This window comes from Myxocyprinus asiaticus, chromosome 23, assembly GCF_019703515.2.
Source record: "Myxocyprinus asiaticus isolate MX2 ecotype Aquarium Trade chromosome 23, UBuf_Myxa_2, whole genome shotgun sequence".
Taxonomy (NCBI): Eukaryota; Metazoa; Chordata; class Actinopteri; order Cypriniformes; family Catostomidae; genus Myxocyprinus; species Myxocyprinus asiaticus.
The window spans coordinates 24,385,453-24,410,158 of record NC_059366.1 but is presented as its reverse complement, the minus strand read 5'-3'; the positions used below and the strand labels follow the sequence as shown (position 1 = coordinate 24,410,158).

Here is a 24,706-nt window from a genome sequence, read left to right as displayed (position 1 = left end):
GTCCGTCGTATTAAGATTATCCAGTTGGAATTTACAATAGCATCGAATGATGTCTAGTTAAAACATTTTATTTTTCAGATTTAAAACAAAAGAACGTATACATAAATAAAAGAAACGTTAATTTAATACATTTGTAAGGAGAGTTTGGTTATTTTAATTGCATTGTTTTGCGAAGAATTAATCACTGGTCTGTGAACAGCATAGTCGGTTTGCAGTACCACGCAGCGCCACTTGGAGCGCTATCCACAAAATATCGCTCTTTCAGCGGTTTCTCATTTTGTGTTTTCCACGTACTCTTTGGCGTGTGCCATGTTTGCGGAAGTTAATTCGATTACTCCTTCATTTTAACGAAATGTAACAGTGTTCACGTTTTATAATACATTTGGAGATTATTTTGTAGTCCGTCATAAAACAATGATGACCTTGCCAAAGGGACCGGACTCTTTGTGCTTCGACAAAGACGAATTTATGAAGGTAAGGAATGGAGTTTGTAATATCAACTGAATAGACCACTGCATTCAGCTTTAAGACCAACTAACTTGACTTTATAAAATTACTTAACATACTTTTGTATTTTTAGGTGCTAAGCGAAGATCTTTAATGGAAGATATACTTTGTGAATGCCTTTTAAGTTTGTCCCGAATGTTTTTTTTTTTTTTTTTTTGATGTTCACAATACAAAAATGTCTTCCAATCTCTTACCACAGGATTCCCAAGGTCTTGAAAAACCTGGAAATATCAGGGAATAATAATAATAATAATAATAATAATAATAATAATAATAATAATAATAATAATAAAAGTGATGACCAGGCCTGGAAAAGTCATGGAAATTATTAAAATCTTAAAAGTCATGAAAAAGTACGGAAATGTATATAATGAGTATACAGCACGTGTTTCCAGTAATACTCTGATTATATATATATATATATATATATAATCAATGTTTCGGTACTTTAATTCACCAAAGTGGCATTCAACTGATCACAAAGTATAGTCAGGACATTACTGATGTAAAAAAACAGCACCATCACTATTTGAAAAATTTCATTTTTTATCAAATCTAGACAGGCCCCATTTCCAGCAGCCATCACTCCAACAACTTATCCTTGAATAATCATGCTAAATTGCTAATTTGGTACTAGAAAATCACTTGCCATTATATCAAACACAGCTGAACGCTATTTGGTTCGTTAAATGAAGCTTATCATTGTCTTTGTGTTTGTGTTGCCACAGTATGCAATAGACTGGCATGTCTTAAGGTCAATATTAGGTCAAAAATGGCAAAAAAAGAAACAGCTTTCTCAGGAATCTTATCAGTCAATCATTGTTTTGAGGAATGAAGGCAATACAATGCTTGAAATTGCCAAAAAGCTGAAGATTTCATACAAAGGTGTACACTACAGTCTTCAAAGACAAAGGACAACTGGCTCTAACAAGGACCGAAAGAGATGTGGAAGGCCAGATGTACAACTAAACAAGAGGATAAGTACATCATAGTCTCTAGTTTGAGAAATAGATGCCTCACATGTCCTCAGCTGACAGCTTCATTGAATTCTAACTGCTCAACACCAGTTTCATGTACAACAGTAAAGAGAAGACTCAGGGGTGCAGGCCTTATGGGAAGAATTGCAAAGAAAAAGCCACTTCTGAAACAGAAAAACCAAAAGAAAAGGTTAGAGTGGGCAAAGAAGCACAGACATTGGACAACAGATAATTGGAAAAGAGTGTTATGGATCTTAACCCCATTGAGATTTTGTGGGATCAGCTAGACTGTAAGGTGCGTGAGATGTCCCCGACAAGACATCTATGGCAAGTGCTACAGGAAGCGTGGGGTGAAATGTCACCTGAGTATCTGGACAAACTGACAGTTAGAATGCCAAGGATCTGCAAAGCTGTCATTGCTGCACGTGGATGATTTTTTGATGAGAACTCTTTGAAGTAGTTAAAGTTCTGAGCATTATTTTCAAATTGTAATAGTAATTTTTCACGTTATTAATGTCCTGACTATACATTGTGATCAGTTGAATGCCACTTTGGTGAATAAAATTTCTTTCCATAAAAGCAAAATCTGTACATTATTCCAAACTTTTGGCCGCCAGTGTGTGTGTGTGTTTGTGTGTATATATATCTCGACTATTTATTGCTCTTTATGAGTGATTTTGCATATTAGATTTCTTGTTAGCAAGATTTAATTTGACAACAAAAGTCTGGCCTTTGAGGACTGCCCGTGTGATTCATTGGACAGCAGATGTTACAAACTAATGGCTTTCAAATGAGGCACAAAGTGGTCATTAACTTTCCAGTATCAGGATTTGTATCTGGCAACAAATGGAAATCCACCACAGAAATCTCTATAAAATGACATGTAAACATCCTTAACCATCAATTACAAACAACTGTTTGTAATTGATGGTTAAGGGGCAGTGGTAGCTCAGCGGTTAAGGCTCTGGGTTACTGATCAGAAGGTCGGGGGTTCAAGCCCCATCACCACCAAGATGCCACTGTTGGGCCCCTGAGCAAGGCCCTTGACCCTATCTGCTCCAGGGGCACTGTATCATGGCTGACCCTGCACTCTGACCCCAGCCTAGCTGGGATATGTGAAAAAGAAGAATTTCACTGTATATGTGCAAATGTATAGTGTGATAAATAAAGTTATTAAATTATTAAAACTGGAAAGGTCATAAAAAGTCATAGGTTACAGTATGTGGGAACCCTGTTACTGCATTTGACTTAACACCTTTTTTCCAATTGAGAGAATTTAGATTTAACTTTTTTCTGTTTATAATGCAGGATGACTTTGACGTGGACACATTTGTGGCTGATTGCAGAAAGCGTGTCCAGTTGGAGGAGATGCGTGAAGATCTGGAGCAATATTATAGACTCCTCAAAACAGCCATGGTGGAGCTCATCAATAAAGACTATGCAGATTTCGTTAACCTGTCCACCAACCTTGTGAGTCTTTGCTTGTTATTTACACGTGATGTAGTGTTTTCAGCAGAATTAGTGGGTTTCCTGTTAGAGTGTGTGTGTTATCTTGTTTTAGCACTAGAACATCATTATTTTGCCTCTAACTGTTTGCTCAGATGACTGAGAGGTATGTATCTGTGCTTTCAGGTTGGAATGGATAAAGCCCTCAATCAGCTGTCTGTACCTCTCGGCCAGTTACGTGAAGAAGTGCTGGTAAGTGCGTACCACATCTTAACATCAGTGCATACATTTGGATTGGCCATATTTCATGAAATCATCAAGTCTTTTCCTCTCATGGATAGAGTCTGAAATCCTCTGTGAATGAAGCTATTGAAGCTATAGATGCACGGTTATCCAAGCAAGATGACATTAAAAAAAAGAAGGTAAATCATGGTGCTGAAACTAGTGATGCTTTTCTATCGTAAAATACAATGTTTTCTGTATGTGTTCTCACATTGTTGGCAAATTATGCAGTTTAATATCTCTACAAGATGCCAGTATATGTCTTGTGTAGATCTGCGTGTTAAGACTCATCCAAGTTGTGAGATCAGTGGAGAAGATTGAGAAAATTCTTCACCAAAACACCAAAGATACAACATCACTAGAGGCCAGCAGGTATGTTCAGTATTCAGTCATCACAGCTGCCAAATTATATGAGAAAATTGCAACAATATAGTCTCTTTTTAAATGACACAGACAGGTCTTGGTTTTTATGTGTTTACACTATATAGTTGCTTTTTAATACCTATGACTACTGTCACTCCACACTGTACTTTGCATTGCAAATTAACAGCTTGCTCTTTGTTTATCAGCCCTCTTTTGGCAGGTCAGATTCTAGAGCGAATTGCCACCGAGTTCAACCAGTTACAGTTTCATGCTGTCCAGAGCAAAGGAATGCCATTGCTTGATAAAGTGCGCCCGGTGAGCCCCAAGTTTTAAATTAGCCCATAGTGTCTGAAACCTAATACCAGGGATTTTGATATTTGTTTGTTCATTTTGTATTAATTCACTCTGAAGATCTCACATTGACAATTGAAACATTCAGTTAGACAAACTTAATTACTGTATTAGTCTTAAAGTGAAAAATAAGTCTATGAACTATAGTCAGTTGGCTTGTGCTAATGCTTCTTAGACCTACTGTATAAACTGATGTCTGCATTTTGATTTAGTATGACTTTATTTTTATTCCTGTGTTCCAGAGAATAGCTGGTATCACAGCTATGCTTCAGCAGTCCCTGGAAGGCTTATTGATCCAAGGCCTCCAGACGTCAAATGTAGACATTGTGCGGCATTGTCTCAGAACGTATGCTACCATAGATAAAACCAGGGATGCAGAGGCACTGGTTGGACAAGTCTTAGTCAAACCATACATGGATGAGGTAAATTTACATGTCACTTGATGACAGCAAAGCAGGCAAATATAATTTGTGTAACTATCAACATTAGGATAGTTACAACAAATATTTAGTGAGCCTTGCAAATTAAACTTGAGCTTACAGGTATGCTTGAAAGCAGTTTTCCTATGAATCTTATTTATCTTGCTCGCCTGTCCTGTCTCAACTGCACCTGTTGTTTTTTTGTCAGGTTATAGTTGAACAGTTCGTTAAGTCCCACCCTAATGGTCTTAAGATGATGTACGCAAAGTTGTTGGAGTTTGTTCCTCACCATTGTAGACTGCTACGAGAGGTGACTGGTGTGGCTATCTCTAGGTATGTCTGCCATGTACAGTGAACATTGACTACTTTTTGCCATTGTTGTCATATCAAACACAGTATGTTTTAATGAAAGCTCCTTTTTGTTTGCCCAGTAATAAAGCCGATATTGTCCCAGGATATGACTTTCTGGTGAACTCGGTCTGGCCTGAAATTATTAGAGGTGTTGAGGAAAGGATCCCTTCCCTTTTCAATCCAGGAAACCCAGAGGATTTTTATGAGGTAAACATGGGGGAAAAGATTACTTATACTTCATTCGTACTTAAATCAATGCAAATTCTGAGGGATATCTGAACATTGGTCTTTTCGTGTCTTCTGCACATATGTATTCGCCCAGTTAGTACATAAGGCCAGGGCTTTTTAATCTTTTTAATGGCAAGGACCTCCAAATATGATGATTCCCTTGTGAGGGACTCCCTTCCTAAAATATAAAAAAAGCTACAGTATAGATTTTTATGTAAACCGACTCAGTTACACTCTGAGGAAAAATAGTGATATTAAGACAATGTTGTTTCTGATATTAAATAATTAGCTTATATTTTTTATTTTTCTGAAGCCAAAACAGATTATTAAAATATACATAAGAAATAACAGAAATGTGTTTTGCCTGCTCACACGTTTTCTTTAAAAATGGTACATATTACCAATTCTCCAAGGGTATATATATATATATATATACATATCGGTGGCCAAAAGTTTGGAATAATGTACAGATTTTGCTGTTTTGGAAGGAAATTGGTACTTTAATTCACCAAAGTGGCATTCAACTGATCACAAAGTATAGTCAGGACATTACTGATGTAAAAACAGCACCATCACTATTTGAAAAAAGTCATTTTTGATCAAATCTAGACAGGCCCCATTCCCAGCAGCCATCACTCCAACACCTTATCCTTGAGTAATCATTCTAAATTGCTAATTTGGTACTAGAAATTCACTTGCCATAATATCAAACACAGTTGAAAGCTATTTGGTTATTAAATGAAGCTTAACATTGTCTTTGTGTTTGTTTTTGAGTTGCCACAGTATGCAATAGACTGGCATGTCTTAAGGTCAATATTAGGTCAAAAATTGCAAAAAAGAAACTGCTTTCTCTAGAAACTCGTCAGTCAGTCAAAGTTTTGAGGAATGAAGGCTATACAATGCTTGAAATTGATGCCATCTATTTTGTGAAGTACACAAGTCCTTCCTGCAACAAAGCACCCCCACAACATGATGCTGCCAACCCCATGCTTCATGGTTGGAATGGTGCTCTTCGGCTTGCAAGCCTCACCCTTTTTCCTCCAAACATAACGATGGTCATTATGGCCAAACAGTTCAAATTATGTTTCATCAGACCTGAGGATATTTCTCCAAAAAGTAAGATCTTTGTCCCCATGTGCACTTGCAAACTGTAGTCTGGATTTACATGACGGTTTTGGAGCAGTGGCTTCTTCCTTGCTGAGCAGCTTTTCAGGTTATGTCGATATAGGAATCGTTTTACTGTGGATATAGATATTTGTCTACCTGTTTCCTCCAGCATCTTCACAAGCTCCTTCACTGTTGTTCTGGGATTGATTTGCACTTTTCGCACCAAACTACGTTCATTTCTAGGAGACAGAATGCATCTCCTTCCTGAGCGGTATGATTGCTGCGTGGTCCCATGGTGTTTATACTTGCGTACTATTGTTTGTACAGATGAACGTGGTACCTTCCGGCGTTTGTAAACTGCTCCCAAGGATGAACCAGATTTGTGAGGTTTTGGCTGATTTCTTTTCATTTTCCCATGATGTCAAGCAAAGAGGCTCTGAGTTTTAAGGTAGAATTTAAAATACATCCACAGGTACACCTCCAATTAGCCTATCAGAAGCTTATTGGCTATTTGCCTAAAAGCTTGACATCATTTTCTGGAATTTTCCAAGCTGCTTAAAGGCACAGTTAACTTCTGATCCACTGGAATTGTGATATAGTCAGTTAAAACTGAAACAATCTGTCTGTTAACAATGACTTGTCATGCACAAAGTAGATGTCCTAAATGACTTGCCAAAACTATAGTTTGCTAGTATGAAATATGTGGAGTGGTTGAAAAAATGAGGTTTAATGACTTAAACATAAGTGTATGTAAACTTCTGACTTCAACTGTGTGTGTGTGTGTGTGTGTGTGTGTGTGTGTGTGATATATATATATATATATATATATATATATATATATATATATATATATATATATATATAATATATATTTTAGGGGTGTAATGGTACACAGAAGTCATGGTTCGGTACGTACCTCGGTTTTGGGGTCACGGTACGATACGGGTTCGGAACAACAGGAAAAAGCAACAAATACCAAATGCTAGGTTTCTTTTCATTTATTTTGAACAGACAGTAGTGCAAATTACAGTTTGTTCCACCTAGCGGCATTTAGTCCCCCCTGAGGTAGTTGGTACAGTACAGCCTCCTTTAGTGTATTAAGCACTAAGCAGTAAACAGAATGCACTCTTGCATAGGTCATATTTTTTTTGTAGGACTGATAAAAAACAAAAGGTATTTGGTCACAGTCAGCTACAAAACTGAAAAGCATCTCTTTTGTTATAAAAGTACAAAATAAATAGAATAATGAAAAAAAATCTTGTGCATTAGGGGGAGTGTTACAATTTGTTCCACTTAAACTATATGTTGTTTGTGTATATGCTAATTGCCTGGGTAATGACTTTGTCCCTGTCTGCTGTCACATCCAGAGGCTGGTTAAAAGCTGCAGGGATAAGTTTTTGCACTCCTGATGTCTTTTTCTACCTAGCTCCGGTGATTGGCACATCTGGGTGATGTCGTCTGATACGTGTTAGCATGTTGGACGCATTTCCACTCACATACCGTACAGCTGCTTTACAACACCGACACACCATCCTCGTCCTATCTACCATTCGCTCTCCACTGATGCCGTAGTTCACTGGGAACCCGAAACTTTCCCACACTGCTGATTTAAAACAAGTAGGTGGGTCTTCGAGCTCTTGCGTGTCATCTGAACTCGCCATTGTTCTTTTGGGTTGATGAGTAGATGGTGTCTTCTTCTTTTTTCCTGTTGTGGCGGTTAGCAAAAAGCATTGCATTACTGCGTACGCCCCCTTCTGATGTATTCTTCGTCTGACTGCATGCACTGAACCGTGACAGTTCGGGACGAATACATGTACCGTTACACCCCTAATATATATATATATACAGAATTTTTTTTTAATTTTCTCTAAAAAAAAAAATTTGCGGCCCCCTATATTGAAATCCCCTGTATTAGGCCTTATGCTTTTGCATCAAGTTTTAGAGTCAGAGAAGGAGCAACAGAGGGAAACCAAAATGGATATCTTGGTTTCTTTATCTGAGGTTAACATATATTCGCTTCTAAAAATTTGCTTCTCCTTGTACCTTTGTTCTTTCATGCAGAGATACACTGTCAGCATGGATTTTGTGCACAAATTTGAGAGGCAGTGTGGTTCCCAGGCCAGTGTAAAGAGACTGCGAGCACATTCATGCTACCAGAGCTTTCACAACAAATGGAACCTGCCAGTGTACTTCCAGCTGAGGTGAGCATGATAAATACAACTTGGACTCATGTAAATATAATACTCTTCGTGAGCCTGTTTTTCTTGCACTGTGAAATAATATATTGACAATAAGTAGTCCAGACAAATTTCAAATCTATTTCTTTTCTTTTTTGTGGGGGGATGTTTTGAGACAACCATAATGTCTTTGGAATCTCCAGTGCAGCTTAGATTCTGTTATTTGAGCAATATATTTAAATAGAGATAATTGCACTGAAAGTGAATCGATCTGTTTGTAAGGCCAGTGGACAGTCTTTGCTCTGATGTTTGATCATCACCATTCGTTGGGTATAAAGTCCACTGTTTAGTCTAAGCCAGTTAAGCCTGTATGTTGTTTGCGTTTCTTGGAATTAAGCTCTTATTAGTACGCTTCAAAAGGATTGAACAGTAGTTGCTCTTGTGTTGTTTCTGTTTTATTGTTTTTTTAATATTAACATTTTGGATTTAAAGATAATATTATTATTATTATTATTATTATTATTATAGTTTTCATAGCATTGACAATGCTCAAAAGCTGATACTTTTGTAAACAAACTTGAGTTGTTTAAGATTATAATTATATTTTTTAAAAGTTTTAACATCTAATATATACAGTAGGTATTAAAATCAGCATTTGTTTTTCATAGCAAGTGTTTTTTTTTTTTCCTCCATCATTTTGCAAATGTCAATTTTGTCAAAGTTTTTGCCAAGGCTGCATTTATTTTGTTCCCCCATTCTTCCTGTGTATCAGCACACACTGTCACATACAGCCCACACATAATACAATTTAACTATGTTGTTATGAACTCTCTTACAAGCCTAAACTTTTAGATTACAAATAAGTTGTTTAATGTTTTCCTTTACACAAACTATTTGTCATTACCTAGACAATGGACAATCTTTGTATATTTTGTACTCTTATATTCTCAAACATTTCTAAAGTTTTAAATCATTGCTGTTTTGACATAGAAATTAAGATTAAATTAAAATGTTATGTCCATTGCAGCTACTTTTGTTAATGGCTGGACTTAAATATACATGGCTATCTTTTGACATGGCCTGGGTATGTTTTTTAGGTTCAAGGAGATTGCTGGAAGTCTAGAAAATGCCATTGCAGATGGACTAGAAGCAGCTCCAGGTCAGTCAATATGTTTTGGTTAATGCAAGATAATGCATCCTGAACTACTGTGCTTGACACCCACTAATTATTTTCATTAGATTCAATAATTACAAGAGAGCAGCAACTGATAACCACTGACAGATTATCTTTGTTTTTGTTGAACCTAGCTGGAAATGGCTACCACTTGCAGGTTACTGAGGTATTGTGGAGATGTGTGTGCAAGTGCTGGGCTGACCAGGTGTACCTGCCACCACTTGCTCATCGATTTTGGAAGCTAACGTTGCAGCTGCTCTCCAGATACGCCACTTTCCTTACAGAGGTAAATTATTCATGGCAGAAAGAATAAGAATAACTAGATTAGCATTTCCTGAAGGAATTACCATTGCTTGCAAGGCAGCAAAAGAATACTTTGGAGACACTCTATGTACATCTTCTGCTGGCTTCACCCAAGAATCACAATGCAACACTGTCTTTGCATCTTTACATTTTAAATGCTGAATATTTTATTAATGTAAGTGAGTTGAATTAGAGTCTTCACGTTAAGCAGTTCAGGCTGAAGTAATTGCAGAAGTTTAATCCCTGGAGTTTAGGATTAACCTTGATCAGAATGCTTGAGGAATATCAATACAGTTTTGCCTTGCAAGTGCTGTAATAAATGGGCTGTTACTTTTGTCTTACAGGTCCTAACAAAAACTTCACCTCCAGAGACTAGCAAAGATTCAGTAAGACCGCTCCCAAGCTCTGCCTCCTCCACATCCAGCCGTACATCACAGGATGCAGACAGCGAGAATGGTCGCCCCACTGCACTGTCTACCAAGCAACTTGTCTTCATTTCAGCCGACGTTGATAAATTACAAGGGCAGGTAATGTGCACATGGTCTAATTCAGTCTAATTTTGAGAATCTGTGTCTCAGTTGCATCAAGTGAGGAATGTTCTCATTCTGTTTCCAGATTCCAGATATCTCTGAGATGATCAGGGCAAAACTGGAGGTTATTGGATTCAATAACTTTACTGCTGTTTCAGGTTTGTGTTATGGAGTTAGAAGCCATTCCTGATGTTAATGAACATGGATGCTCCATGTGAAAGTGTGATTTTGTTGTTGTTTACTCAGTATGTACTAAATATGTTTCCTGTTTTATGCTCCAGAAGCCTTGCAGGACTCCAGGGCAACAATGTCTAGGTGTGTTCCCACACTGAACAGCAGAATGACTCAGCATTTAACAGAGAGGAGCATCCGCTTCTTGAAAAATGCTTCTGAAGTTCCACGACTTTATCGAAGGACAAACAAGGTCAAGTGCTCTTTAGATGCTCAGATAATACTAAAATGTATTGCAGACAGTAGTCTTTTATACAAGGGATGGCTGGAATTGAAATGGAAAAAAATCTGTTTGCAAGACATAAAAGATTTGGATTGATTTGTTATGAAATAAAACTAAACTAATAGATTTCTCAAACAAAAGTACTCCCTTGAAAGTAAGAAAGAACTTGGGTCTGAACTTTTGGTTGCTCTCTAATTAATAGGAGGTGCCCACCAGAGCCTCAGCATATATGGACAACTCACTTCGGCCACTCCATCAGCTGGTCACTGACTCCAAAAATGTGGTGAAAGACTCCATCATCCAGGAGTGGCTCCGTGTCACACTCTCTGACTGCACCCATAGGTACTGCAGTTAAGCTAAACCAGAATTACCTTAAACTTTATATTAAAATGTACTATTTTAGTACTCTTTGTTGCTTAAAAGCACCTCTGTTCAATAGATATTTTGAGACTATATCAGACGTGCTGAGCTCGGTAAGGAAGATGGAGGAAAGTCTGAAGAGACTGAAGCAGGCCAGGAAAACAGCCACCACCAGCACAGTAGGTGTCAATGCAGGGCCATCAGATGACAGTAAGATCCGTCTACAGCTGGCACTGGATGTTGAATACCTTGGAGAGCAGGTATTATGTATAGTCAAATATATTTCAAATACCTTTTAATCGAAGTAAGATATTCTTATATTTAATTGATTGATTTAACTGATTGGTTTCAGCTTTGCTTCAATTTTCTTTTTTTGTATATATTTTAGATTTGCTTTATCAAACTTTGTCATACTAATTTTCTTCAAGATTCAGAAGATGGGTCTCCAGCCAAGCGACATCACCATGTTCTCTTCACTGCTGGAACTGGTACAGGAGGCAAGAGATCTTGCCTCAGCTGAGCAGACAGGGTCATAAACCAGGATGGCCCTGGATGGGCCAGATGAAAAGTTGGGGTCAAACTGTGTGTCTTGGAGTTTCAAAACACCTTCAGCATGCATATGCTCAGAAAGTTGAAGAACGGATGAATGCTTCACTCAGTATCTTCTCCATGGACCAACAGTCCTGTTGTTGAGGTTCCACCATTTCTGAGCCAAATCTCACAACTGTTTTAATAGCAGCAACCTCTACGTGTTTGAAAAAAAAGGGAACACAAAGAATGTGATTCACTCTTTGAAAAGTTATTTATTATTGAACTATATGGGATGTTAAGGCTGGAAAAATCAGATATTACAAGGGTTCAAATTTTTGGAGAAAAGAAGAGTGCTGTATGAACCAGTCACACTCTAAGCACTGACAGATAAAATGCTATAAGTGTTTTGTTTTGTCTTACGTGGTTACATCAAATAATGTCAGTTGACAACCTGAGTTGTGTCTATCTGAAATAGCTTTTCTAGGGCTCTGTTTAACACTGTCAAATAGAATGAACTGAAGGTTCAATGCTTTTTTTTTTTTTTTTAACACAGATATCAAAATGGATGTTGGAGTTTACTTGTTTCAGTTGGTAAGAGTGGGATTACTAAAATTGTAAATGTGGCTTTAACAATAAACAATTTGGATATGAAACATTTGTGTGTTTCAGAGTTAAAATATTACCAAAATGGCTTTGCATAACATTTAGGAGAGGTCAGTGACTACCCAAATGGAAACCAATATTCCGTGCTAAATACAAGTGTGTGGCATTTGAATACCACAACAAATTTCTGCTTGTCCCTCCTTTTCTTTAAAAAAAATAAACATCGAGGTTACAGTGGAAATAAATGGGGCCAATTTTTGGAGGGTTTAAAGGCAGAAATGTGAATCTTATAATTTTAGAAAAGTACTTTAATAAACATTTATTATTCTGTTAAAACTCGTGTAATATCTGAGCTGTAAATTGTTTAAATCATTGTTTACCGGGATTACGGTTTATGACATTGTCATGGCAACAAATTTGTAAAATTGGATGAACTTTACACAGAAAAGGTAAGGAATTTTATCATACTAAAATCATTTTAACACTCATATTGTTTACAACCCCAATTCTGAAAAAGTTAGGATAGAAGGGAAAATGTTAATAAAAACAAAAGGAGTGATTTGTAAATTCTATTCACCCTGTGCTATATTGAAAGCACTACAACACATTATTTGATGTTTCACCGTGTGAACATATATACACTACTGGTCAAAAGTTTTGAAACACTCATTCTTTATTATAATTTTTCTTCTTCACATTTTAGAATAATAGTAAAGTCATCAAAACTATGGAATAACACAAATGGAACTATGGGAATTATGTTGTGACAAAACAAAATCAAAACTGTTATAATTTAGCATCTTCAAAGTAGTCACCCTTTGCCTAGAATTTGTAGAAATGTACTCTTGACATTTTCTCAACCAACTTCTTGAGGTATCACCCTGGAATGCTTTTTAAACAGTATTGAAGGAGTTCCCATCTACAGGTGCATCTCAAATTAGAATGTCGTGGAAAAGTTCATTTATTTCAGTAATTCAACTCAAATTGTGAAACTTGTGTATTAAATAAATTCAGTGCACACAGACTGAAGTAGTTTAAGTCTTTGGTTCTTTTAATTGTGATGATTTTGGCTCACATTTAACAAAAACCCACCAATTCACTATCTCAAAAAATTAGAATACATCATAAGACCAATAAAAAAAAAAAAACATTTTTAGTGAATTGTTGGCCTTCTGGAAAGTATGTTCATTTACTGTATATGTACTCAATACTTGGTAGGGGCTCCTTTTGCTTTAATTACTGCCTCAATTCGGCGTGGCATGGAGGTGATCAGTTTGTGGCACTGCTGAGGTGGTATGGAAGCCCAGGTTTCTTTGACAGTGGCCTTCAGCTCATCTGCATTTTTTGGTCTCTTGTTTCTCATTTTCCTCTTGACAATACCCCATAGATTTTCTATGGGGTTCTGGTCTGGTGAGTTTGCTGGCCAGTCAAGCACACCAAGACCATGGTCATTTTACCAACTTTTGGTGCTTTTGGCAGTGTGGGCAGGTGCCAAATCCTGCTGGAAAATGAAATCAGCATCTTTAAAAAGCTGGTCAGCAGAAGGAAGCATGAAGTGCTCCAAAATTTCTTGGTAAACGGGTGTAGTGACTTTGGTTTTCAAAAAACACAATGGACCAACACCAGCAGATGACATTGCACCCCAAATCATCACAGACTGTGGAAACTTAACACTGGACTTCAAGCAACTTGGGCTATGAGCTTCTCCACCCTTCCTCCAGACTCTAGGACCTTGGTTTCCAAATGAAATACAAAACTTGCTCTCATCTGAAAAGAGGACTTTGGACCACTGGGCAACAGTCCAGTTCTTCTTCTCCTTAGCCCAGGTAAGACGCCTCTGACGTTGTCTGTGGTTCAGGAGTGGCTTAACAAGAGGAATATGACAACTGTAGCCAAATTCCTTGACATGTCTATGTGTGGTGGCTCTTGATGCCTTGACCCCAGCCTCAGTCCATTCCTTGTGAAGTTCACCCAAATTCTTGAATCGATTTTGCTTGACAATCCTCATAAGGCTGCGGTTCTCTCAGTTGGTTGTGCATCTTTTTCTTCCACACTTTTTCCTTCCACTCAACTTTCTGTTAACATGCTTGGATACAGCACTCTGTGAACAGCCAGCTTCTTTGGCAATGAATGTTTGTGGCTTACCCTCCTTGTGAAGGGTGTCAATGATTGTCTTCTGGACAACTGTCAGATCAGCAGTCTTCCCCATGATTGTGTATCCTAGTGAACCAAACTGAGAGACCATTTTGAAGGCTCAGGAAACCTTTGCAGGTGTTTTGAGTTGATTAGCTGATTGGCATGTCACCATATTCTAATTTTTTGAGATAGTGAATTGGTGGGTTTTTGTTAAATGTGAGCCAAAATCATCACAATTAAAAGAACCAAAGACTTAAACTACTTCAGTCTGTGTGCATTGAATTTATTTAATACACGAGTTTCACAATTTGAGTTGAATTACTGAAATAAATGAACTTTTCCATGACATTCTAATTTATTGAGATGCATCTGTATGTTGGGCACTTATTGGCTGCTTTTCTTTATTATTTGGTCCAAGTCATCCATTTCAAAAATGTTTTATTTTTATTAAATTTTAGTTTTATAATGAAATAAATTAATATGGTGGCACAATTATATTTTTGTCTACAAAACTAATTTCAAACATTTAAGCATACGCCTTCAGATCAAAAGGTTTTTAAGATCATGAGAAACATTTCGGTGTTTCAAAACTTTTGACCGGTAGTGTTTATACATATACATACACTACATTTGAAATCAGATGATTGCTACACGCTCCAAAATATTGGGTCATTTGAGTGTTTACCACTGTGTTTGGGCACTGATGGCACAAATTTGTTAAGTTTAGCAAGCAGAATGTTCACCCATTCATCCATTATGCAGGTCTTCAGTTGAGTGATTGTACGGGGCTTTCATTGCCGTATTGTGCACTTCTGTCCCACTCAGTTGGAGACAGGCCCAGACTGCAGGCAGGCCAATCTAGCATCCGCACTCTCTGCTAAGACCTGCATAATGGGTGAATGGAGGGAACAACCTTTGCTAAACTTAACAAACTTGTGTCTTTAGTGCCCAAACACGTGTTATTAGAAGAAGTGGTGATGTTACACAGTGGTAAACACTCGACTGTTCTGATTTTTTGGAGCATGTTGCAATTGAATTGAGTGAGTTTTCAAAAAATCTAATAAAATACTGTACATTCACAAGGTAAAACAACAAATAATGTGTTATTGTAATGCTTTCAATATAGCACAGGTTGAATAGAATTTACAAAACACTCCTTTTTGATTTTATTAGGATTTTCCATACTGTGCCAACTTTTTCAGTATTGGGGTCTTGAAACAGTAAATATTTTTATGTTTACAGATTGGTCCCATTGACTTCGATAGTAAGTGTCCTGTAACCCAGATTTTTATTTTTATTTTTTTTAAGAAATGGAGGGACAAGTTAATATTAATATTTTGGTAATCAACAAATGCTGTTGTATTGAACCTGCAGCATTTCTTTAATAAAAGTTCAATGCCCATGTTCATAGGTGATCCACTACTGTAAGTGTCTTTAGGTTTTTTAATATCTGTCATTAAATATTTTTTATGCAATTGCTTTTATTAACAATTGTAGATCATTACATTTGTAATTATTTTGAACATGTTTTGCATTTCTGGTTAAAAAATGAGCCAGTTCCGTGCCTCAATGCATCTTGTTGTTTTAAATAAACATTTAAATAGTCCATAAATGGAGTTTTAATATAATATTTCATGATATTCGTATTATAAATACACTACAGGACTTGTGCATTTAATAAAATCAGCAACTATGTTATGCATAGCTCTTGTGTCACAGAGAAACATTTGGGATTTACAGGTACCAAAATACAATAATAATAAATAAAAATCTAGAACATCCCAAAAATGTCTAGTTTGATCAAACTTGTCTAACCAAATATGTAACTAGTTGACCATGATTTGATTCTATCCATTATTTTAATATACAGTTAATACTCATATAAAAGCATTAAAAACACTGCTCTTAAGACACGATCAATAATGTGTTTTAGGTTGTTGAATTTATGATTTTTCCGAGCATGAGAATGGCATTAGAGTTTCCTTCCACAATTGCAAAGAAGAATGGCCGGTTGACCGTGACTTTATGAGGAACTCTTCCATCCTTAGTTCTGTTCTGAACCTTAGATTCCCCCTCTGTCATCTCAAACACAACCTTGTTGAATACCTGTGAGATATAAGGATTTATACATGTTAAAGATCACTGTGCTCATTTGGTTGTACAGTAAAAGATCATTGACCCTTTTTGACTGCGCTCGTTACAGATAAAGAAGACAAAACAGTTGTCAAAACTGGTCAAAGTTACATCCCACTGGTTCTACAGATTCTCCTTATTGATTTCAAATGGTGTAAAATAGTACCTTATCAACAGTGAAGTTCTCCTTGTTGCTGAGTCTCTTGAAGTTGGCCTCAGAGCCCATAAGGTATTTCTCTACTGCCATTTCAGATAGCACTGATCACAGCAGTCAGTGAAAATTTTGCAAAGATAGTTCCAGGTATCTGCCAAGAAACAAAAACAATAATCTGTTTAGGCTAAGTGCAGGTTCAACTAAACATTGGAATGTTGTTTAAGGATTAAAGAAAGTCTTTAATATGTGATTACTTCACCTTCTGTAGAGTATCAAGCCTTTTAAGATTGCCTAATACAGTATATGCAGTGCCAGACGGATTACTTGTCAATTGTAATCAGGTAATGATTACAAATTACATGACAAAAAAAAAAAAAATTAAAATATAAATAAATGCAATCAGTCATGTAATTTTGTAGATTACATTGTTGTACCTTTGGATTACTTTTAACCTTATTTTATTTTGTCACATGCATTTGAGTAGGATAATCATTTTAACATAAAAGTACAAAGAGAAAGAAAATATATTCCATTCTTTATTACTAACAAAAATAGCCTCACAAAAAGAGCTCCTTGTGACATTTTTACAAAGTGCATGTGCGGATGAGGGGATGGCAGAGCGTTCGTCTGGGGAGAGAGGAAGGGTTTTCACCTGAGATCAATTGCTGCTAATTGTGATTTCTATGTTCATGAGTGGCAGGGAGATAAAAGGCTACCCAAAACCCCAGAGAGAGAGAGAGAGAGAGAGAGAGAGAGAGAGAGAGAGAGAGAGAGAGAGAGAAGAGAAAGAAACTCAGCTGACAATCTGCGCGTGCGCGTGCTGATGTCGGCTGTTTTGAAAGCTTTACGTCACGCTTGAGACGGACGTGTTTAATTTATAAAATAAAAGTGACATGCCTGAGTTTGAATCGCCGTTTCCCGCTTCCTCATTTCATTGAACCATTACAGTGCATTAAACATTACATGAATGAAAAACATTAAATCTAACAGCAATGACAGTGAATAGCCAATTCAAAACACTGAGACATCAAGTTCATTTTAAATTTATAAAACACTAGCAACATTACGAACATTAAAGACCATAAAATCAACATGAAACAAACGAAAATGAGAATGATTAAGATGATCAATAAATTATTAACAGTTTACTGCCATTGCCTTGTTAATATTTAATCATGTAATCAACAAAAATAACTGTAGTCTGATTAAGATTATTTTAAAATGTAATTTAATCCAATTGCAAATACTGATTTTTTTGTAATCTGATTACATAATCCAGATTACATGTAATCCGTTACTACCCAGCACTATATGCTATGTACTGTATTTTTAGACCATTTCATTATAGACATGGTTAGATGGTTAAACCACTAGTTATGCCGTTCATCATAGAACCATTTACATTGGCATGCTACATTGTGGAGACAGAATGTAGTCTGAATTCACATTGGAGAAGCATCCAACTATTGTAAAATTAAAGTCCAGTAGCCAATGAAGGAACTCGACCTGGCATCTAAGTGTATAGTTTCTTTTCCATCATCATTAATTGTATTTTCCGGAATTCTGATTCTGATTCTCAGGTCCTACTATCTGTGATTCATCTTTAAAATAATTTTGTTTACTATCATCAATGCACACTTTTCATCAGGAGACTAAGACCGAACATGCACATGTAACATGTATTACTCACTTGTCTTTAAGATGTTTATGCCATGTAGAAATGACTTGTGTTAAGTGTTGCTTCTCAAAGTCCTGCAGGCTTACTCCTTCATAAGGCAGCACTAGCAGCATATAGGTCCTCTTACTGAGGCCAAGTTTGACTATGGAGCACTTCCTGCCAGCATCACTGAAGTACATGTAGTCACCAGTATGCATCATAAAGGGTACTTTGGCACTGGATTTCTCATCAATCCTGAACTCCTGCTCAGTGGTTGCTTCAGGCTGGAACACAGTTTTCCAGTTACCTTGAATAAGTTACAAACCAGATAATTCAATAACACAATACAATTCACTGGAAGATTCTTAATGAAGTTTATATATTTTTAATAAACTTGAAGTACTTTAATTGAATGCAGCTTAATAAGATTTAAAAAAAAAAAAAAACATAAATATTGATTTATGTGTTTTTTACAATAAACCTGAGATATTTTAATTGAATGCAACAGTACAGAATAAGGCAGGCAAAGTTAGAATTTTTTGAAACATGAAAATATTGGTTTGCGTAAACTGATTTATATAAATATTGGGTCAGTTTGGCACATTGTGAATCAAGAGATTTCATGCAGCCACTTTAGAATGATCACACAAGAAATCAACACGTTGATTCCGAATGTATCGGTATACTGAAGTCAACATCATAGAGCACAACATTCGGATTACGGAAGTAAAACACTTTTCATAGGCGAATTTATTTTCAACGATAACTTTTAAACCTTTAAAGAAAGACATACCATGATATCCGAGATTGTTAATTTATGGTATATGCCTCTGTTGAAGCCAATGGTCTACATTATTTCAACTTTATTGTTTACAAATCATGTTTAATAGCGGAAATTCCTGGTGAAGAACTACATTATAATCCAGAAGATAATAATCCATCATTCAAAGAATCACAGGCCCATTGTACATGGGGCCATGGTTTGTTCCTGACAGGCAGCAGATGCCCTAACCCCACCCTAATCCTAACCATACAGAGTCTGTAAGGCAGTGTAGCCTGCCATGAACAACAAATGGAACCTTTCTCCCATCGCGGAATCACAGCGAACAAAGCGTGCCAAACAAGCTCTGAAGCGACCGCCCACTCTGATGATGCACTGTGAATGATGCAATCAAGTCGGTATCCCTACACTCTTAAACTACTTGTATATTTCAAAATATATGAATATTTAGCTATAAAATTTAAATATATGGTTTCTATAAGAGTCCAAATAGAAGACTGCTACCTTGGCTTAAAATATTATCCATTAAGGAGAGGTACTCATTGCTGAATGGAGCTGCTATCAACATCAAATTGAAGTAGAAATCGAGCAAGGCACTCAGTCTCTAATGCAAAATTGATTTATTTAGGCAATGAACATTAAAAAGCCAACGCATATCGGCAGACTAGCTGCCTTCATCAGGCCATATTGTTTCTATACTTATAAGCTATAACTTCAAATCAAAAGATTTAAAATATTTTCTGTTGTTTTTAATTAAATCATGTCATTTGCTACGTTTCATAAGATTGCTGTTTGTGCCCTCATCACAGACATACAAGTACAGAGTCTTGTAAATTTGTCTTTTTGTTTTCCAATTTCAAATACTTTTTTGCTTCAAATCAAAGTTTGTAATGCTGTGATTCACCTTGGAGCTGGTTGGTTTAGTTCATGGCCTAGAACTGTTTTATTAAGGATTTTATCAAATCCCTTTCGAAGATATAAAAGGGAAAAATACTTCCAGAACTAAGATGGCTGAAAAGGTGGGTGGGCACTCTATTGCTCAATTCTGCCAAACTACTGACAAGCGCCACCCCCATCAGACATATTTGCATCAATTCAAATACCGCATTGTAAATTGTTGTGTGGCGCTACTGATAGCACATTGCACAAGGAGCCAGCGGCACAGGTTCCGGTCCCAGGAGAACCAGGAAGTAATAATGTTCACATTTACAATCAATAGCATGATTCAGACATTCCATTTTGCCTCTAATATTACATTTATAGTCCACTGACAATTAAGGTTTGGGTTGGGGCATTAATAAAATATGCATTCCTGTTGACTGTATTGCACCATTTACATTGAATTAACAACTCGCTTTACAGCTAGCTTTTGTTGCCACTCTGTGGACATTTCACATGGAAACTGTAACTCACACATGCCCGTTCATTTAAAAAAAAAAAAAAAAAAAAAACACTTCCAGCTTCGGCCACTGGAAGACAGTGGTTTAAATTTTGGTTACAGCAGCAGAATTTTCGACCTACTGTTGCAGAATTCACTGTGAGCTCTCACCTTTGAAATGCACTGAACTAGTAAACAGCAGGTTAGTCTCGAAAGTGACACCCTTAAACAGGTTCTTAACCTTGCTGTCTGATGTTTTCTGGATGAAGCTGTTTACCTGGACCTCAGCCTCCTTGTGTTGTGAGAAGTCCACCGCACGAACAAAAGAATCGTCTGAAAATTCTTGATATTAGGCTTTCTGGCTAAATTTAAAATGTAAAACAACTATGATACACAAACAACTCATGAAACATCAAGAATGAAAAATATAATGTTCAAAAATATCAAAACATTGTGTTGGTTAACAAATTATATTGTAATTAAAAAATTGTATACAGTTATGGCATTTAAAACATGTGACAACCTACCCTGATAAAAAGTGACAATATGCCCCAACCTGACTGTCATAAAAAAAAAAAAAATGTTTACCTGTTGTAAGAAGAACACATTTAAACCTTTCGGTAAAAAGCTAGCTTTATAATGTAGCTGACCCTTGCCTGAATGCGTGCCATGGTTTGATTATGTTCACGTGTTTACCAAAGCACTATAACAAAAATATGATGATAGAGACAATTTACTTTGGAGAGTAATATTCAAAAACATTTATAAAATTTTTTTTTAAAAAAGGCTAGAGAGAACACACATTTGCGCAACTGAACTTCTGAACGTTTGAATAATAACTTTTTCTTATCATTACTGAGATATAGCCCTTTTGACAGCTTCCCCTTGTGACAACTAGCACCAGTTTCCCCTATATGTCTTCCACTGTCAAGCATAATTCAACTAAGTGGCATCCAAAAGTATATCAGCTAAATGTATTAACAGGATCATATTATGAAAATTCCTTAAACTTAGATGTAGATAACTATTCATAAAGTGTGAAGAAGATAAAGAGACAGAGCTCCTGTTTACCTTCAGATGCTTTGCTGATTCTAGAGCTGGACTGAGGAAGATTGGTCTGCCCCATTTAATAATGCATGGCATGATGACTAGTTCTCTTTAGTTACACATTAACACAGTATTGTGACACATTTCCCCAATATTCTGATTCAAAAGGGCTTCTGTGCTTGCGTATTGATAAACAGCTCAGTCAGGGGAGACCACACCAACATATTAACCTCAAACATGATGTAAGACTGGACACTGGGAAGAGAACACCATGATATGAAGATGAAAACTGGGAAACTGGGTGTCATCCTTTGAAATTCTTACTCATTGCCTCAGTAATGAACTACTTTGTTTTTATTTATTTTGACCCTAAAAGTAATGTATCTTATTTTAAAACTGAAAAGGCATCTCTATTCAGTATCAGTTTATTAGTATTGTGTTTAGCCTATTACGTTAATTTAGAATTCAACCGACAGTAAAAAATAAATAAAAATAAATAAAAAATACATTTGTCAAAATTAAAAGATTCTTGAGGCACCACTAGGGTTCCTTCAGTAAGCCCATAAGAGAAATTTTCCAGGAACTTGATGTATATATAATATATCTACCTAAGTTCTCCAGAGGGCTCCATTATTATGGCATCTGAGGTACAAATGGTACATCAAGAATCTTTGAATTTTTACAGTGGTTAGATCAGTAGTTTCGAGCAGAACATGGCATATAGACCATATTAAAACAGAACCAGAATGTTCTAGCAGGTTTTGAGTACACATAAAATAACAAATGTATTTAATAAAAAATTTGCATAAATGTATTTATTATATACAACTCAAGATGACTGAATAAAATGTTCAAATCTTTTAAAATCTAGGAGGGAAATCAGCAACTTCAGGGCTGAATATCCAAATTTTGATTATAGGCTAAATCTGTTTAACAATAAAAAGGCCATTTGTTTTGTTGTGTCATAAAAAACGTCTTTCAAGGTAGGCTAAATGTAGTTAAACTGACCGTAGAAGAAGAAGAAGATATGTAGGCTATATTCAATTTTAGGAAACCATTAATAAGCCATCACACACAATTGCATTAAGTCTAAATAAGTAAACAGCATAACAAGAAAACCCCCCACACAAATACCAGAGGAAAGGGAATCATACATCCTTTGGGGTATCACTAAAAACTTTCTTAAGCCTATGATGTCAAGAACCAGTCACATTATTTCACATTTAACAAAATGTGTGAGGGAATTTAAGAAGGGTAACTGACAGACATTTATAACTCATATAATTTCCGTCTCGTAGCGCAGCTGTGTGACCTCAGTCTTCCTCTGGATAAAAAGAGCTGTAGATGATTATTTTTTTGATGGAGGTGTTTCCGTTTTCTTGCATTCACTGATGTAAGTGCAAAGGATTATTTGCAAAGGAAAGACCCGCACAAGCTCTCATGATACACAAAGAGAAGTAGTCGACTGAATTCTTTGAAACAGGTAAACATGAGAGTTCCTCATTTATCTGTTGACAGGTAGAACTCTTCAAACAAAAGTTACTTTGACAGTACTGAAACCAGTTTACAGGGCACTAAAACCAATTAACATTTTGTCTAGCTAGAATACAAACAAAGCAGATGATGACGAAGGAAGAAGACAGTTTTCGATATCTAAGGACATTTCCACAGGTGTTTCCTGTGTTTAGAGTTCGTTCTCAAAGTGACACATCTGGATTCAAATCCAGAATAATGACCAGACTCCACTCAGCCTGTTCAGGTATGATGATTTTTATTGGCATTATATTGGCTGGAGAGTAAATGCTGATGCAGATTTTGTTTCTGAAGTGATGCCCTTCCTTCACAGTGAAGTTTGGGTAACTTCTTCTATTCACACCTGTTTTCAGAGGGGATATTTTCAATCAAAGCAGATTGATAAGGGTCTTTTTACAACTATTGTTGTTACAGTTATTATATACATTGGTATTATATACATCTTTCTTGTGCAAGCATTAGGTGTGATGTAGATCTCAAATGGCAAACATAGTATCCCTTTGATTGAAGCTTGAAAAATGCATATTTGAACCTTTGAAATGTATACATTTAAAACGGTAAGCAAAAATGACATACTGTTGGCTCATATGCAATGTATTGTCCAAGCACAGGCTCAATTCGAAACCTTGCACTTAAACCCAAACAGGATATTGACAAACCATTCTTGTGGGCTGCTGGTTTTCTACAGCAGCAAAAGAAAAAGATAAAATGCACAAATTCTTTGAAAAGAATCTGTCCTGAACTCGTTTGGGCATTATAGGTCTTAATATTTGAAATACAACTGATATCAAAACTAAATACTGTAGCGCAGCTGCTAAAAATACGTTTAAGTATGATGCCACTTCAATTCTTGGTTAAGAGTAGCTGTTTTATTTTTTTTGTGTGTGTGTGGGGGTGTCCAATGATAAAGGCTTAACCTACCCCCACTATAAATGGCAAGAATTATCAACCTTTTTTATCCACTTTTAATATACTCTCATTATATGTTTCTTTTGCTTGATCCAATACATGATTGGTCTTTTGATAGCTCCATATTTTACGCTCATAATATCTATTCACCCTGCATTCTGTGTCCTTTATCTCTTTAGGGACTTTTCTAAGACATCAAAATAAAATCTGTATATATTGCTCATACACTGTTTTTTACTATAATTTGTAAAAAGTGTTTGTTGCCTGTGTCTTCTTAAGCATTCATGTAAAGTCTTGTCCTGCTATGCAGGAGAGAAATGACAATTTCTAAGCCGACTAGAATTAGTAAACACATTCAGAGAAATTCCAGTTTAAATGTTATCACCCACATTGTTCTGTAACCTTTAAACCCAGTTGTCTGCAAATACGCCAAAATGAAAGGAAAGTTGTCACTAGTACAGACAGTGGAAAAGATTGAAATGTTGTTGAGCTTTACACTAAAAGTTTAGATGGCCATTGACTCTAGTGAAAGACGTTTGTGAGAGAGGAAGTTATTTGTTTTGAAAGAGAAAAAGCAAAGATTAAACAGCTGCATATTAGTAAATTATTTATGTTCTGATGTGGTTGTTAGAATTGTAGCATTCTTGGAGTTCCAGTATGTGAAAATGACAGGAATGTGGAAAAGCTTGAATTTGAAAGGATCAGTCATACTGTATAAACAGTTTGTAAAATAACAAAAGCTTCTCCATGCAGGTCTATTTTCAAATAGTCTTCTGTGCACAATCCTAAACTCATAATCTAGCTGTTAATGATAA

At 36.2% G+C, this 24,706-nt stretch overlaps 3 protein-coding genes across 6 annotated transcripts in view; 2 read left to right on the top strand and 1 right to left on the bottom strand.

Annotated features, from left to right (window-relative positions):
* Window positions 1-283: 283 nt before the first annotated feature.
* On the top strand, window positions 284-12,106 carry LOC127414124 (conserved oligomeric Golgi complex subunit 2-like). The gene is made up of 18 exons (XM_051651901.1): window positions 284-474; window positions 2,793-2,954; window positions 3,117-3,182; window positions 3,272-3,352; window positions 3,484-3,584; window positions 3,782-3,890; window positions 4,169-4,348; window positions 4,554-4,678; window positions 4,777-4,903; window positions 8,093-8,232; window positions 9,306-9,367; window positions 9,517-9,668; window positions 10,030-10,212; window positions 10,301-10,373; window positions 10,497-10,639; window positions 10,872-11,011; window positions 11,109-11,289; window positions 11,458-12,106. The coding sequence occupies exons 1-18, from the start codon at window positions 415-417 to the stop codon at window positions 11,563-11,565; spliced, it is 2,193 nt and encodes a 730-aa protein (XP_051507861.1). The 5' UTR covers window positions 284-414; the 3' UTR covers window positions 11,566-12,106.
* A 2,511-nt stretch (window positions 12,107-14,617) lies between these two features.
* On the bottom strand, window positions 14,618-20,751 carry LOC127413773 (serine proteinase inhibitor 2.4-like; the record flags this gene model as incomplete). The annotated part of the gene is given in 4 exon segments (XM_051651205.1): window positions 14,618-16,405; window positions 16,599-16,737; window positions 18,277-18,550; window positions 20,574-20,751. Coding segments are annotated over 4 exon segments (768 nt in total), but the record flags the coding sequence as incomplete, so codon positions are not given.
* A 2,015-nt stretch (window positions 20,752-22,766) lies between these two features.
* The window catches only part of LOC127414128 (phosphatase and actin regulator 2-like), a 54,938-nt gene continuing 52,998 nt past the window's right edge, over window positions 22,767-24,706 (top strand). For 2 of the 4 annotated variants that reach the window (XM_051651910.1, XM_051651909.1), the window contains exons 1-2: window positions 22,768-22,932; window positions 23,054-23,208. In XM_051651910.1, coding sequence (XP_051507870.1) covers window positions 23,070-23,208 — 139 coding nt within the window. In that variant the 5' untranslated portion in view covers window positions 22,768-22,932; window positions 23,054-23,069. Of the gene's footprint in view, window positions 22,933-23,049; window positions 23,209-24,706 lie in introns of all 4 variants that reach the window. The other 2 variants (XM_051651906.1, XM_051651907.1) reach the window with 2 other exon arrangements.

Coding starts and splice junctions, on each gene's coding strand:
- LOC127414124 (XM_051651901.1), top strand. CDS start 415: ATGATGACCTTGCCAAAGGGACCGGACTCTTTGTGCTTCGACAAAGAC. Junction 4,349..4,553: donor TCAAACCATACATGGATGAG/GTAAATTTACAT, acceptor TTTTTTTGTCAG/GTTATAGTTGAACAGTTCGT. Junction 9,368..9,516: donor TGGACTAGAAGCAGCTCCAG/GTCAGTCAATAT, acceptor TGTTGAACCTAG/CTGGAAATGGCTACCACTTG.